Source organism: Cricetulus griseus, chromosome 2, assembly GCF_003668045.3.
Source record: "Cricetulus griseus strain 17A/GY chromosome 2, alternate assembly CriGri-PICRH-1.0, whole genome shotgun sequence".
Classification (NCBI taxonomy): Eukaryota; Metazoa; Chordata; class Mammalia; order Rodentia; family Cricetidae; genus Cricetulus; species Cricetulus griseus.
In genome coordinates, this window is record NC_048595.1 from 241,820,228 (window position 1) to 241,837,676 (window position 17,449).

General features: G+C 39.1%; 1 protein-coding gene across 5 annotated transcripts in view; it reads right to left on the reverse strand.

Annotated features, from left to right (window-relative positions):
• Positions 1-768: 768 nt before the first annotated feature.
• The window catches only part of Hace1 (HECT domain and ankyrin repeat containing E3 ubiquitin protein ligase 1), a 101,296-nt gene continuing 84,615 nt past the window's right edge, over positions 769-17,449 (reverse strand). For 4 of the 5 annotated variants that reach the window (XM_035440316.1, XM_035440317.1, XM_035440318.1 and 1 more), the window contains 4 exons: positions 15,283-15,381; positions 14,946-15,016; positions 2,963-3,076; positions 1,491-2,583 (listed from right to left, as the gene is read on the reverse strand). In XM_035440316.1, the coding sequence (XP_035296207.1) occupies positions 2,469-2,583; positions 2,963-3,076; positions 14,946-15,016; positions 15,283-15,381 (399 nt within the window). In that variant the 3' untranslated portion in view covers positions 1,491-2,468. The other variant, XM_027402931.2, reaches the window with a different exon arrangement.

The window sequence follows — 17,449 nt, forward strand, 5'->3', positions numbered from 1 at the left end:
TTTTAATGAAATCTGTTATTTTCTTATATTAAAAAACTAAAATATAAACCATGGAAGTGGCAGCACACACCTTTAATCCCAGAACTTGGGAGGCAGAGGCAGGTGATCTCTGTGAGTTTGAGGCCAGCCTGGTCTACAGATCGAGTTCCAGGACAATCAGAACTCTTATACAGAGAAAAACCAAATAAAAAATGAAAAATAAAAAATAAAGCAGGACCCCAAATGATACTTTTTTGTGTATATTCAGAGTTCTAATTTGCTACTTTCAATGTATCTCTCTCTCTCAAATATCACTGCACAAATACAGTGGCTGCTTACATGAGGAATGTTTCATGTGTCAATTTTATTCAAGATGCCACCAGGTCTTTTATTTGCTTCCCAGTGTCAAGAGTTCTAGATGTCAGAAACACCTCCACCAGCACATCTGTGTGTGTGTTCCTGCCTCCCCTTCAAGTCAAGCTATACTACTCAGGTTCTACCTGGGCCAGTGTGACTTTTCCAAAATGTCTGTTCAACGCTCTCTATCAGACAGATTCAATTATATATAGCATTTTAACCATACAAGCAGATTTTAGAAAAACATTACACACTTAAATTATAATCTGCACATTATATTACCTCTTCAAATGTGTCATCAAGTTTAGATCAAATAATAAAAAGAAATATGATAAATATATTTCAATTTTATTTTCATTATAAATTAAGGCATAAGAAAAAACTGAGACCACACACTATATACACATGAAACTGAGCACAGAGAGATGCAAATAATTCATATAGTATAAGCTTTAATATATAAATTAGATGTCACTTTAGCCATTGTTAGTTACCCCAGTCTAAATTTAACATCATATATCAAAATACTAAAAAGCTAATCAACAACAAAAAATAAAACCCATTGAATATAGGTATAGTGTGGGAAAATACATTTTTGTGGCTTTACACAATCTAAATTAATCCATTCTATACAATAGTTTTCCAAAATATAAATGGTACTTTACATGCAATAGAACATACCAGCTGGATGCCCTCATATAATATACAGAAAATACCCTTTAAATGAGACTGGTTCACATCAAAGGGGGAATGTAAAAAAAAAGATTCTACCTTAACACAGTTTCAGGTAAGATTAAAGAAACTTAAAGTCTCTACTTCCAATTAGCATTTTTTAAAATGAAGTCTGCTATGATTTTGTATTTTCTAATTATAACACAAACAGAAAACAAAGCAGGGAAAGATGAAAAGTGTAAAGTCCAGTCCTTTATGGATTTGAACAGGAGCTCTGCCTGTGGGCTGCACTGAAGCTGCTTCTGCCCAGTCCTCTAAATGACTTCTGCCACTCTGCTTCTGCACAGTAGTTAGGTGAGCCCTCCTGTCTTCATCACGCCATTGTGTAACCATAGCTGCCACAATGCAGTGCCACCAGGAGTCTGTCCTTCAGTATTTCTTTACTGGGGTATTCAGGTAACTTGAGCATATTGATGCTTAAAAAAAAAAAAAAAAAAAAAAAAAGACTACCATTAGACAGAGAATCTCTGAAATGTCTTCTTGTTTTATCTAGCAGTGAAAACACTGCTCATAATTAACATAAAACCACTCTCTCAAATTTGCATTGAAATTGGAAACCCTGAAGTGGTATTTAAAAAGGAAGGAAAAAACTGTTGCAGTGCAGTTGCTCTCAGAATGCAAATGTAGTGCATGAAAATAAATGTTCAGCTTAAAAAAGTAATGGCGATGGTGATATACACGAAAGAGATGATGCAACTGATAATGGCATTTTAACTTTAGTGACACTCAATTAAGTTTTAGGGGGTTTGTGCCTCCCTCCCAAATGGTTCCTGCTAAAAAAGGAGCAAAACTATGTAACCACTGATTCACTTGTAGTTCCAAAATTCTGAGGAGAGAGATGAGTGCAGTTTCCTTTCATTACGAATCACAGCAGACCATGTGCGGCAGGCAGCCAGGGTTCCCGTAATTCTGCCACCGCTGCCAGAATCAGGCAGTCCTCTCATCCCATCTCCTTTGCTGTGGGAGTCACTGAGACCTTAGACCTTCTCTCTGCCAGGAACCACAGCCAACACATGTGGCACAGACCCAAGTAAGTGTAGACCTCACCCCTCATCAAAGAAGCTTCTTCTTCTTCTTCTTCTTTTTTTTTTTTTAAAAACAGCAGATGGAGAGCATGACAGAAAAAGCCACTAGTCACAATGCAGACAACAGTTGACTGTAGGGTGCCCAGCCCCAAGTGATACATCTACTAACAACTCCTGCACCTAAGATTCAGGGAATATCAAAGAAGAGGGGCTAGAAAGACCATAAGAGACAGAGGAACCAGGAAATCTGCTGTGAGACTATGACATACAGCTATGACAGGGAAGCAGCCTGTCACGAATCTCAACAACATGGCTGCCTAAACAAGACCTGAACAATTCCAACAACAGTTGGCATCCCAAGTGGAGGGGGAAATCTCACAAGGCCCTACCCATAGATGAAGAGCTACAAGCAAGTAACTGCTGAGAGGGAGAATTAAGTCTTCGCCAGGGACGCGCTCCCTGGCTGGTTTTCCAATACCAACAGTCAACCCTAGAAACACAGAAAATCAATACTGATTGTAGTAGATTGTAGTCTTCTGCATTCATTTATATGTGTATTCATTCGGCAACATTAAAGAGGCCCCATGAATGTTGGAGTGAGGAGGAGTATATGGGAGGAATAGGAGGTAAAAGGGGGAAATTATGCATTTTATATTTTAATTAAGTTAAAAAAATACCTTTTCAAGGATAATGGCATCATAACAAAGCAATTCAGTATAACTACTGAAGGCTTTGGTTATTTCTTTTTCTTTATTTATAGTAAATTTAACATTTTTAACCATCAAAAAGGAAATACAGCAATTACCTTTGATCATTTAAAATTAATAAAAATGCTTCACAACTCATTTAAATAAGTTAGTTTAACTTACCATGTGCTGGAAGTTGGTAAAAGATTTGGAGTATATGGCACAGCAGCAATTGTGAAGTTTTGCAAACCACTTCCACCCATAATATTGGCAAAACCACCATGCGGGACCCTGGAACTAAGAGTTTGTATCATCAGCTGTGACCATGAAAGAAAATCTTAGTCTCATAGACACAAGTTCTTTGTCAGGGTAAGAATATATTCAACTCTAAAACAATGACAAAATACCATTTTTTAGCCTGAAAACTCCCAACTCATTCTTGTCTGTTATTTCATGGCCAGTTGTAAGTGTCCAAGTAGAAACTTCTCTATGCTTCCATCAGCTAAACTGTACTTTTAACTGGCTACCTGATGTGTTTATGATAATGTGCTGGCTAGTTCTGTGTCATTTTGGGAGGAAGAATCTCAACTGAGAAAATGCCCCTACCATACTGGCCTGTAGGCACACCTGTGGTGCATTTTCTTGATTGATGATTAATGTTCGAGGGCCCAGCTCACTGGGGGCATTGCCATCTCTTGGCTGGTGGGACAGGGTGCTGTGAAAAGGCAGGCTAAGCAAGCAGCACTCCTCCATGGCCTCTGCTCCTGCCTCCAGGTTCCTGCACTGACTTCTTCGCTGACAGATTCTAATGTGGAAGTGTAAGCTAAATAAACCCTTTCCTCTCCAAGTTGCTTAAGGTAATGGTGATTTATCACAGCAACAGAAATGCTAAGACAAAAGGTTTGCTTTGTGTGCCTCCCTATTAAACTAATACTCTCAAACATGTCCTATTTTACATTCTCGAATCAGTGGGATTTGTATCCATGAGATTAGCAAAACTGCCTGGCAACTCATAGCTATTAAATGTTTGCTGAATAAATAGGTTGTGGTTGTTTGCATGTGAATGTCCTCCATAAACTCATGTGTTTAAATACTTGGTCCCCAGCTGGCGTTATTTTTGGGAGTGTTGTGGACTTTTAGGGCAGTGGTTCTAAACCTATGGGTCACAGGGTTCACCTAAGACCATCCGAAAACACAGATATTTACATTACAATTCATAAGGGCAGCAGGATTACAGTTAAAAAGTAGCAATGAAAATTATGGTTAGGGGCCACCACACCATGAGGAACTGTATTAAGGTCACAGCATTAGGAAAGTTGAGAAGCACTGCTTTAGGAGGTAGAGCCCTGCTGGAGAAAGTGTGAAGGATGTCGGTGAGGGTCAGTCTTGATGCTTACAGCCCGGCCCCACTTCCTGTCCCTGTCCCGGGAACTTTTCTGTTTGCTGTCACACACCTCTTCCCACCATGACCAACTATCTCCCTCCTGGCACTGTGGGACAAAGAAAAATCCTTCCTCCTTACATGCTCTAATCCAATGATTTCCTTCTTTGTGAAAACTACCTAGGCACAAAGCATTTTTCCTCTACTGTTTTTCACAGTGGGAAAACAACAACAAATACTGGTATTCATCTTTCCAAATACGGAAAAGAACAGATATACAATGTTTGTGGTACATGTGTGTGCTCACCCTGTGCATGTACATGTAGAGGTGACTTCAGGCATCTCCTTTATTCTCTGCCGTCTTATTTACTGAGACGGTGTCTCTCACTGAACCTGAAGCCCATCACTTACTCTGTGCTGGTTGCCCGTGCCCACTGGTACTAGGGTTATGTGCATATGCTAGCACACCCAGCTTTCACATGGGTTCTGAGGATCCAAATTCAGGTGCTCACACTAGTACAGCAAGTAGTTCATCATAAACCATCTGCTCTGCTATCAAATATTATTTTTTAGCTGTTGTGTACAAAATTTAAGACCACAAGAAGGCTAAAATTTAATGCATAATATACCAACTAAAATTTTTAATCCTGGGTAGACAGCTACAGAAAGTCTAACTACAACTTTTCAAGTTCTATGCATTTTAAAATAAATTATTATTTCAAATTACTCTGTGAATGTGTCATGATTAAACAAATGAATCCTGGAGGGGAAATGTATTGCTGTGAGCTGGGGATGCAGTCAATGGAAGTGTACTTACTCAGAAGACACAAGACTGAGTGTTGTAATTTAAGAAAAGCGGTGCTTGAGAGAAAGACACCATGCAACAGGGTTCAAGCAGAGGGGTTTTCATTGGGGAACAGGATCATAAAAAAGGAAAAGGGGAGGGGAGAGACCAGCCTCCAGAGACAGAAGCAGCAGGAGAAAGGACAGAGGAAAAAGGGGGAGAGAGAGGAAAACAGACAGAGAGAGGGAGACAGAGAGGGAGAGGGACAGAGGGGGAGAGGGGAGGGATGGGAGCTGGGCAGAGTCCTTTTAAAAGGACTCTGTGTGTACAGGTGGTGCTCTTAGTGGCTGCAGCTGAGGGCGTGTCCTGTCAGAACCCCAAGGACAGGCCAGTACAGATGCCTGAACACTAACACTGAGAGAGCCCTAGCACCACAAGAAATATGGGGAAAAATGACTAAATCACAATGACAAGCTATAGTATCTCAGGAATAAATTAGGATATTAGTATACATTTAATGTACAAATACTAAATTGTACTTTTCACATCTTTTAACTGCTATCATATAAAGTAACTGGGCCTCACTATAGCATTTTCACACATATTTCATTATATTTTGTTCTTATTCACCCTCCCCATAATTCTTTCCCCCCATAATCCCCTCCTCCTTGCTAGTCCCCTCCCACTTCCGCATTACATATAAATCGTATTGCCTTCTCTTGCTTCCCTTCTCCCTCCTTGCAGACTTCTCTCTCCCATGGTACTCTTTACTTTCATGGCCAGCATACATAAATATTTAACATAATTTAAATTTAGATCCTGCATGAGAGAAGTCATGTGATATTTTCTTTTTAACTGATTTATTTTCTTTCTTTGCAGCTTTAAATAAAATTTCATTTTATACACACACATTTTAAAAATTATTTTAATGGAATGAGTCAAATGTGAGCAGACTTAAAGGTTTTCTGATACACAAATCATAGCATGCAGGAGGCTGTGCATGCTGCTTGAATCCTTGCTATTTGGGAACATAAGACATAAGGCAAAAGAAACTTTGAGTTCAAGAGCAGCCTGGGCAGCATGGTACCAATGTAACTCAGTACAATTTGAAAAAATGTTGACTGGCAATAGCCAAAACAATCCTGGGAGGAGCGTGAAGATGCACACAGTTTGTATTTAAATATATTATAGAAGTATAGTCATGAGTGTTATGACAGACATGCAGATGGATAAACAAAACCCAAAAATATGCTCCACCAAACATCATCTAGTCATTTTTTACAAAATGCAAACAACATGCAAGAGGCATGCAGGAGACTCTTGTTTAAGCCTCAGTACTGTACATAACCAGCCAAAGTGGCTGAAATCCCAGTTCTCTGGATGCTAAGACAAAAGAATCAGAACTCACTACACTGCGAGTTCAAAGGCAGCCTGGTCTCGTGGTCTCGATAAGAACCTGTCTCAGTGACCCTTCTCACCCCCCTCCCCTGAAAAAATTCAATGAAGAAAAGTGCTCACTCAGCAAGATGTGTGGGACAGTTGGATTATTTGCTATAGTAATTTTAATTGAAGCTGGACTATTACTTATACCTCATAGAAAGATGAGCTAAAGACAGATCAAAGACCTAAACATCATTATAACCAGACTACAAAAACTCTATTGGGAGTAAGAACTCATACCCAGAATCCCTAGCAAATGCCTAAAAACATAACCCAGGCTGCCTGACATTATCAGGGGGCTGGACTAGTTCCCCCAAACATACACACATGGCCAGTTCAGCACATGACAGAAGTACAGCATCATTAATCTTTACAGAAATGGAAATCCAAACTACAATAAAACATCAGTTCACACTCAGATGATCATTTCCATTTTAAACAAACTATTAGCAAAAATGTGGAGAACTCACCAGTGACAACTGTTCAGTCCCTGTAAGAAACAGTATGACAATTCCTCAAAATTATAAACATAACCACAGAGCAGGGGCTGGAGCTCAGCTGGTAGGGTGCTTGTTTCGCACATGCAAAGCTCTGAGTTAGATCCCAGAACCACATAAAACCAGCACTCAGGAAGATGAGGACTTCAGGGTCACCACCCTGGGATACACTGTCTCAAAAAAGGAGGCCAGGCTACAATATGATTCAGCAGTTCCATTTTTAAGCATATATTCAAAGGAACTATAAACAAAGACTCAAAGAAATATCTGCATATCCATGTTCACAGACACATTCTTTACCATGGCCAAAGTGGAGAAGCAATGCATCCACAAAATTTCAGTTGAAGACCAGAAAAGGGAAAAAAATCAGGAGATGAATGGTAGTTATAACTGTAAATAATGTACCTAATGAGAAAAGTGCACCCCTAAAAGCAGTTGAAATAATCACCTTTATACTGTGCATTTTTCACAATTCACACACAAACTGGAAAATGTCCTATTCGAAGTCAGCAAAAGGTAAAGTAGCTTACCAATGTTTAAAAAATCCCTAACATGACAGTTTTCATTTCTAGCTGGGAAGTAGGTCGATTGCTATTAAATGCTGTGTTGATAAAATCTCTATGCTTCTTTCATAAACAAAGAAATACTAAAAGATTCCTGGGCCAAGGCTGCCAGTTAAGGCTGTAATCCCAACTCTCTAGAGGATAAGGCTTGCGCTGCTAGAAGGAGCTCAAGAGGAGCCTGGGAGACTCTTTAAAAAGCAAAGACTTTCAGCCAGGAGAGGTGGCGCACGCCTTTAATGCCAGCACTTGGGAGGCAGAGGCACATGGATATCTGTGAATTGGGGACCAGCCTGGTCTACATAGTGACTTCCAGACCAGCCAGGACTACAAGAGAAACTCTGTCTCAAAAACAACAACAAAAAACAAAGACTCTCTAGCTGGGAAGTGACTGGCCATGGTGGCCATAGCGGACTGGGAATTAAGCAGGTGATCTTCACTCTCCTTACTGTCCCCATTTCCAATCCCCCATCTCATACATAGTCTCACAGCACACCACCTGGAGGGGCTAGCCTCCCTCTCTGGCTTCACTCCTGGGAATTCAGGTGAGCTTCATGGCACACCCAGCTTTCCTCCTGCCTGTGGACCATATTAGCACCCCTTCTAGGCCATCCCTATTCTTTTCTGCCAGCCCCCACTAGCTAGAAAAACATTCTACCAGGGACCCTCAGTGGCAACACCAGGCAGGGACTCAAAAACACTCCCTCCCAGGCAACTCACAGGCACCACAGTATCCTAAGACCCAAAAGGGTAGCAGAAAACAAGGACCAAAATACCACCCAAAAAAGACAAGAAAACCAAAAGCTACTATTACAATCATCCCAAATCCAGATGCCTAGACACCAATATAAAAACACAGTCAGTAACAGGCAAGGCAGTATGTCTGAACCAGAACCAAGCTACCCTAGTACATCTGAACCTGAGAAATGCAATATAGAGGAAGCACATGATGAGGACTTCAAAATAGGTGTTAGAATATGTTCAAGGACATATTAAGGGGAAATGAACACCTTAATGAAGTCTATGAAAACACAAACAATGGAATGAAACGATGAAAACAGTTCAAGACATAAAAGCAGAAACAGAATCACTAAAGAAAACCTCAACTGAGGGGAAACTGGAAAGGAGAAACTGAGGAAGTCAAACAAAAATGTCAGAGGTTAAGTGTTACCAAGTGTTGCTTGTCAGAGTACAAGAGATAAGATAGAACTCCAGGTTTTGAAAACAAGGTAGAAGAAAAATGTTAAGCAAAATGTTAAACCCAAAAAACAAAACAAAACAAAAAACATATGCACATCCAACTGAGGGTTAATAGCTAAAATATATAAAATAAAACAAATAACCCAACTAAAAAAATGGGATATAGATGTAAACAGAGAATTCTCAAAAGAATGTCTGAGAAACACTTAAAGGTTCAAAATCCTTAGTCATCAAGGGAATGCAACTCAAAACTACTTTTAGATTTCAAGTTAGAATGGCCACAATCAATAAAACAAACGCCAGCTTATGTGGTTAAGGATATGGGGTAAGGATAGCACTCACTGTTGTTTGTGGTAGTGCACACTTGTCCACCCTTTATGGTAACCAGTGTGGTGCTTCCTCAGGAAGTTGGAAATAGATCTACTTCAAAACCCAGCTATCCTACTCTCAAGCATATGTCCAAAGGACTGTACATCGTACTATGCATAGACTTGTACAACCAAGTTCATTGTTACTCTATTCATAATAGGCAGAAACTGGAAACATCCTACATGTCCATCAAAGGACGAATGAAGAAAGAAAATGAGGTATACATTTAACACAATGAACTATTACTCAGCTGTTAAAAAAATGAAATTTGCAGATACACGGACATGTATCAGGCTTTCTTTTAGGTCACCAACCAGTTCCCAAATCATGTCACAGAGACTTCTTATTAGTTATGAAGGCTTGGTCTTATGTTATGCTTGTTCCACTATCTCTTATGTCTTGCCTCGGGGTTGTTTTTGTTTTTGTCTTTTTTACCTTTCTTTCATTCTGTATGCCCTACTCTGTGTCTGGCTGGCTGGCAGCTGCGAGGGTAGCCCCAGGCATCTCCCTCTCTTCCTCATTTTCCCCTTCTCTCATTCTCTCTCAAGCCTAGATTCTTCCTCCTATGTTATTCTTTTTGCTTGCCAGTCCTGTCTTTCCCTCTCCTGCCTAGTTATTGGCCATTCAGCTTTTTATCAGACCAATCAGCTGCCTCAGACAAGCAAGGTAAAACAGTAATACATCTTTACATAATTACACAAATGCAGCATAAACAAATGTAACAATCATTTATATAGTTAAAGAAATATTCCACAACATGGATGGGGCTAGAAAATACCATCCATCCTGAGTGATGTAATAGACCTCAAAAGATAAATAAGGTGTGTGTGTGTGTGTGTGTGTGTGTGTATATATAATATAAAATTATATATATATATATATATATTTTTTCATTTATATGTTGATGTTAGCTTTTGAGTCTTTGTCAATAAGCAGGCTCCAATCCGTATAATCACAGAAGTTAGGTACAGAGCAGTGGTTTTCAACCTTTCACGACCCTTTTAGGGCCAAGTGACCCTTTTGCAGGGGTCACCTAAGACCATCCGAAAACACTGATATTTACATTACAATTCATAACAGTAGCAAAATTATTTATAAAGTAGCAATTAAAATAATGTTATGGTTGGGGGATCACTACAACATTAAACAGTCGCAGCACTGAGCTGAGAACCATTGGTATAAAGCAAGGGACTGAAGAGGCGTGGGTCTTCCTAGCAATGGGGAAAAGAGTAAATAGCTATGGATAGATGCAGTAGGGAATAAAATGGAATGACCAAATGGGGAGGGAAAACTAAAACCAAGGGCTATCTTAAGGGTCTTATAGAAACTTAATCCAGTGGAAGCTTCTTAAAATACACACGTGTATGAAAGAACTCTAGATGGGACAAAGCCCCATCTAGACACCTCTCGCCAACACATGAAATCTCCAGTTCCACATCCACTCAAGCTGTTGGCCAAAGTGGCCCCATGGAAACACCCAAACAACCCAGGCTATTGCCAAGACTACTGGCTACTCTCCAGAAACTGACAGCAAGGTTCTACTGTGAAGGCAACACCTACACAACAAACACCTTGACCATGGAGAAGTCCAGCTGGTGCCGAACTAAAGCCTTCATTCCTACTGACTAGTATTGAGATGATACTGAAAGGGACTCTACACATTGCCACAGGAAAAGGGTAAACACCAACTATGCTACAAACCCTTGATCTATAATGGTAACCTGCCTGCACAATATACCAGTATAATGGTGGCACAAAAGTTGTGGGAGTATCCAGTCACTGATTGGATTAAAGGTTCAAACCATGAGATAGAACTCATGGCTTACACTGCTCAGGTCACCAACAACCTGAGGCTAAATAGGTCACAGACCTAGAAGAAACCCAAACACTACAATTCCTCAAAAAGAACATAGCAATAACATGACTCCTAGTGACCTTCTGCTATAATCATAGATCAGTGTCTTAGTCATCATCAGAGAAGCTTCTCCCTACAGAGATGGGAACAGATGCAGAGGTCCATAATGGGACAATTTGCAGAGAATGACAGACCTTGGAACACTCCATCCTAATCATCAAATCCCTCCTTTTAGAGTTTAGGAAACTGGCAGAAGAGGAGGCATAAAGATTGTTAAGAGTCATTGAGGATGAAGAATACCAAGGAAACAAAACACAACAGGAATTACACACATATCAACTCCCAAAGACTATTGCCTGAATACAAAGCCTGCACAGGTCTAGGCCAGATGGGGTCCCAGTGCTGTGGGAGGAGGCAGACCATGATCCCCCATGGCAAACCCAGAAGCTATCTTCAACTGACAACCACTTCAAAGGAAAAATTAGTTTTCTCTAATGGAGGCTCACTGGGTATACAAACCACACCCAAGGGTATTTCCCACACCCAATTCAATGATATTTTATAGGTTTGCCTTATAATGTCAGATCTTTTTTGTTTGTTTGTTTTTTTAACTAACCTTACCAGGTCCTTTGTGTCTACATAATGGTTTCCATTTTTTAAAGGGATTTTCTGTGTATGGGAATGGGGATGCTTGTGTCTGTATGTGTTCTTGTGCTTTTTCTTTGGATCTTTCCCCCTCATTTGTTCTGTCCTATTTCAGTTTGTGGTTTTCTTTTTTAATTTTTACCTGATTTCTTTTCCTTTCTTCCATCTTTCTTTTAAAAGATGCCTCTTTTTTTTTTTTATAAAGAGAGGAACTAAGGAGTGGTGGGATCTGGGAAGAGTTGGGGGAAGGAAACCATAGTCAGAATACATTAGCTGGGGAAAAAATCTATTTTTAATTAAAAAAGGTAAAGTAAAAGGGGGTTTTACAATGTGCCTCACTTATAATGCCCTGGGTTCAATCCCCAGTCACATAGGAAACAAAAATTCTGAAACTTATTAATAAATCACAAATGGGTGAGCATTCTTCCTTTGGGTTATAGAATAGCTTCAAAAAGACAGAGATATATCTATTTTAAAATTAAAAACACAATATTAATTAGTGCATGTATTTTCATTTTATCTATAAAGTTAACAAAGTGACCAGGAATAAAAAAGTAAACTGTTCTAATTATTTATAGAGGCAAAATCCAAGAATATCGCTTTAGTAAGAGAAGCTGAGAAAATAAGTGCTGTCTCTAACCCTTACACAAACTGTACCATGGTGTTTCAGTATCTGGATAAACAGCCAATGTCCTTCACACAACCAAACTCTGAAAGACCAGTTAAACAAACAAAAGAGCAGGCCAAGGATGCAGCTCAGTGTGAGGCTGCCTGCCCAGCACACAGGAGAGAGTCCTGAGTTCAATCCTTGGACAATGAGTAACTGAGAACCAGGTAGTCACTGCTAACATCCAAGCTGGAGCAGATTGTGAGCTCTACTGCATGGAGCACCTACTCTTCTGTATACTGTGAACAACAGTAGTTGGGGATCATACTTACTCGGTTGATTTTTTTTACACTTTCAAAATAACATCAAATTTGATTTCAATTATACCACAGGAGCAATAACATATAACAGCAAGACATTTAAGAAAGTCTTATACACAAGGAAACAATGCCAGGCATGGTAGCACACAACTTTAATCCCATCCAATAAGAGGTATAGGCAGGCGGGTCTCGGGGAATTTGATGCCTGTCTGGTCTACATAGTGAGAACCCTCCTAAAAATTTCCATTTGTATATCAACTTACCTTATAATCAGAACATATCTGATTCTATTTTCAATAAAGATGTAGTAAATTATTCTATGGACTTAGAGACAGGTATTTCAACATGATCAGAAACTTTTGTAAAGTCCAAGAGAAAAAAATGTATACTTCTAGCTTGAAATGGAAAACATTCCATCTCTAGTAAGGATTAGAGTCTCATGTGAAAGACAGGTGAAGGCTGAGATGACCTTAAGATTTACTCAGCTGGGCCTCTCTGCAAATGACTCAACTCAGAGTAAGTGCTGGAAAGTGGAGTCTTCACTCTGGAGGGCAAGCTCAGCATGTGTTGTTTCCTCTCTTCTCCAGTCACACCCATCACCTCAGCTCAAACAGAACTCTCCACATTTTATCAGTTAAATTCCAAACAGTTCAAGTTTTAGTAACACTACTTAGGTGGTGTGGACACTAAGTATTACTGTTAGAAACAACAAAAACTCTATAAGGAAGCAATGTAAGACAGTATTAGAGAAACTGAGGGACTTTGTTTTTCTAGCCTAAGGACCCATACCAACCAAATGAAAAGGAAACATAATAATTCATCCAGTGGTACTGAGGTATAAACCACTTGCAGAAATAATGAATTCCAAATCAAAAGCTAAACCACATGGTTTAAAAGGGGGGAATGTGGCAGGCAGCCCCCAGCACCTTACTAGCAGGTGAGAGACCTGCCTCCAGGCTGCACCACCACCACCACCCACTGAATTCTGTCTCTCACTAAGACCCACTCCACCACCCCACCTCACCCATGTCATCATCCTCTTCAGTGCCAGCCATCTCTAGAAACTCCAACAGACTCCATACACACAGGTACAGCCCACACCAGGACAGGAGGATATGCTGACACCCAACCCCCACAAATGTGAGCCTCCTCTACTGAATCTGAAGACCTAATAATCACCAGAACCCCTGGTCTTTCGGGGCAGAAAACAACAAAGGAAACAAACAAACAAAAAAAATAATGAAGGAACAAAACACCCCATCCAACAAAGACAACACAAAAATCGACACCAGACCTAAATTCATCCCCCATGGGTAAATGCCAGTGTAAGAATACAGTCAACAACAGAAAGGGCAATATGGCACCACCAGAACCCAGTGATCCTACAACAGTAAGACCTGAACATTCTAACAGAGACAAAGCAGAAGAAAACAACCTTAACAACTTTATTAAGAGGACAGAAGCCCATAAAGAGGAAATGAAAAATTGCTTGAAAAAACTTGAGGAAAGACAAGCAAAAAATTAGAAAAAAAAAAATCAATAAATCCCTTTAAAAAAAAAGCCAAGAAAAAAAATACAAAACAAACAGGTGAAGCAAATGGTTCAAGACTTGAAAACTGAAATTAAACCAATAAAGAAAACAAAAAATCAAGGAATTCTGGAATTGGAATACTTTGGCTACCTTTGGATGGTGAGGATACCTAATGGGAACTTCATTTCCTTTCATGTTCTCCATTTTCCAAATTGTCTAAAATGGCTGTAGAAAACTTTTAAAATAAAAGAATAATGGTCTTTAAAAAATACATATATACTATAGAGATTCACACTTGGGCTGGTTGGTTTTTTATCAGTTTAATACAAGGTTGAGTCATCTGTGAAGAGGGAACTTCAATCCAGAAAATGCCTCCATCAAAGAGGCCCGTAGGCAAGTCTGTGGGACATTTTCTTGATTAACAGTTGATGAGGGAGCGCACAGCTCGCTGTGGGGTTGGGAAGGTAACTATGGGTTTGTACAGAGAAGCAGGCTGAGCGAGCCATGTGGAACAGGCCAGTAAGCAGCACCCTCCATGGCCTCTGCACAGCTCCTGCCTCTGGGTTCATGTCCTCTCTGACTTCCTGTCCTGACTTCCCCCAATGATGGACTACAATGCAGAAGTGTAAACCAAATAAACCTTTTCCTTCCCAACTTGCTTTCTGGTCATAGTATTTTGTCACACAATAGAAAGACAGTGTGTATGAGACAGACTGTGTGTGACCACACAAACTGAGTGCCTTTACTGTTAAACCAACCGAAAACATAAAATACATTAAAAATTAAAGTTTTTGAACTATATTAAAGATTTAGCGCTACTATAAATGTTTTCTATTTTCAATATGCAAATACCTAAAATATGGACAGAGAGGGAAGAAACGAATTCAGAGTATTGACTCTTCATTTTGGTTGTTTTTCTCTGTGATTACTGTGTTGGTCATTAGAAATGAAATACAATAAAAGAAAGTACTTCTTACCTGCCAGTAACAAACTGCAAGAGAAGAACTCGCTCTTCTTGAGTGATGTCTTCCACAACTTCCCAGAACCACTAAAAGAATAACCACAATTTAGTTCACATTTCAAGGCTTATTAGAAAAAGAGACTATGCAATATTCATAAAGCATATTTCATTCTCTGGAACTCATTTATCAAAGATGATTTCACACATGACTTTCATATGCAATATCCCCCAAAGAAGAATTTATGCAAAATCTTTATTTTGTTAATGGATGTGGATTCCCTTCCAATAGAGCTGAAGAGCTTACAAAATTAAATGGCAAACTTAACTTCATTCTAAGCTCCAGAGGGTGTTACCTGAATGACTGGGTCTTCTCTTTCATAGCCACTTGTGTATTCTGTATTTTTCATCCAATCATTCACATCAATCTCTGGCATGCCAGAGAGCAGCAGCTCCTTTGGGGAAGAAGAAAAATATTTCATTAATCTTCTTGGGGAAAATTAGTCATTCCATTTAAATAGTAAACTTGCCTTAATTAGAAACTAATCCCATATAAACCTGGTTTATTTCTGTGACAGTTTCTACATGTCATCAATAATAAGCATTGTATAAGGCAGAACCCTCCATGGTGGCAAGAGGGGATGGGCCCGCTTTGATATCATCTAAAACATAAAAGGGGTGGGAGTTTGATTATTTACAGTAAACATATTCAACAAAAATTCCTATACACAACAATTTTGTAAGTATTCTCTAGTTCACTTTATTTTTATTTTAGTATTCTTTATAGATATGTTAATTCCACCAGATCATACTCTCAACATGAAAGTGACAAAACAAAAACCTGAATATTAAACAAATGGAAAGTTCATCAATAAATAATCATTTTTTTCTTTATTAAAAAATGATTCAGCCTCATATGAATTCTCTGTTTTGGAGTAATTCAGATCTTTTGAAGTCATTTTTCTCCACGGTAATAAAATCAGTATTTTCTAGTGACTTTGTTTGCAGTGCTAGGCATGGATACTAGGGGCCTTGTACATACTAGGCAAGCACACAACCACAAAGCAACACCCTCAGTTCTTCTAAGTATCTGATTGGCTTTCTTCCAAGATTACCAAACACATAATTCTATATCATATAACTAAAGTTAAATCAAGAAAGCCCAAATAGCCATCAACAAGTGTTCCAAAGGGGAAGGGAATCAAGGGACCACCTGTATATCTGAATCAGTCAGGTTTCACAATTGGAATCCATACCATGAGATGAGGGAATGACTTCAAAGTCATGACTTTCAGTGGCTAGGGCAGCATATGCTCCAGCAGAATTAACTCAAGGCAGTCTGGGAACCTTGAGGGGTTCCAAAATGTACTCAGTAGGCCAATAAGTCTTGCTTTTCCATGCTTTCTATATGAAACTGGATTTTCTTCACATACTTCAACCAAATAACAAAGTACAACTTGATCATAACAGAAGCAGATATGAGAATCTAATGGTTTATTTAATTTGGCTTCACAAATTTACAAAAACGGGGTCACTTTACTTGGAATATTTTTCATTTCTAAATGTTATTTATGTTAACAATTAATAGAGCACTTCTGACTTCTAATTTAATTTCAAATGCAGCAACTAACCACTGGGGTAAGAGCCCTCTTAAACAAAGGCTCTTGTGCAAGAGATCATCCCAAGAAGAGATCATCCCAAGACCACAGGATTTAGAACTGTTGGTGTGTACCCGTTAGTTCCTGATACATTCTCTGAAGACTAACTCACTTTCTTACTAACTTCAGGGAAGAGGTAGGCCCCACGGGTAAGGAGACCTTTGTTCCCTTCTTGCTTTAGCCCTACTGTTCTGTAGCAATCCTGTCTCTTAAACTGTAACGAGTACCATAGAGCCTCTCTTTGGCAATTCACTATCACACGTGGCCCTTCTCTACAATTCTTCTAGCTGTCTCTTTCAACAGTAGTCACAACAAAAGCTTCCTACTATCACCAGATCTTCTTTATTCCTTAAAAATACTGCTATAATAGTCCCTTTGTTAAGACTTCTTTACTTAAACCACCTGAGAAAACTCTGCTCCCTGGTAGGCTGACACAGACCTGCAAAAGAGCAAGGGGATGAATTTTACATGCTTCTTACAATTCATGAGTTTAATCATCATCCCTTTCAGACTAAAGATAAGCTTTAATATCATTATTCTTTCATAATAATTATGAATAAAATTATGAAATAATTATTGCAACTGCACTCTTAAAAATAGGAACTATTTTATGAATATCACATTTGTTATAATTTCAGAAAAGAAAATTAAATCTTTTTTTTTTTTGAGACAAGAGTCTCACTGTGCAGGCCTGGAACTCACAGAATCAGCTGGCCTCTTGTCTCTATGCAATATTAAAGGCAGCAGCATGAGGCTTTTTGTTTTGTTTTTCTCACAGTGTTTAAACACTGGTTTATTTATTATCAGAACACAGTCCAAGAAAGGAGCTATATATGGACATTTCTGAATGCTTCTGAGAAAACGC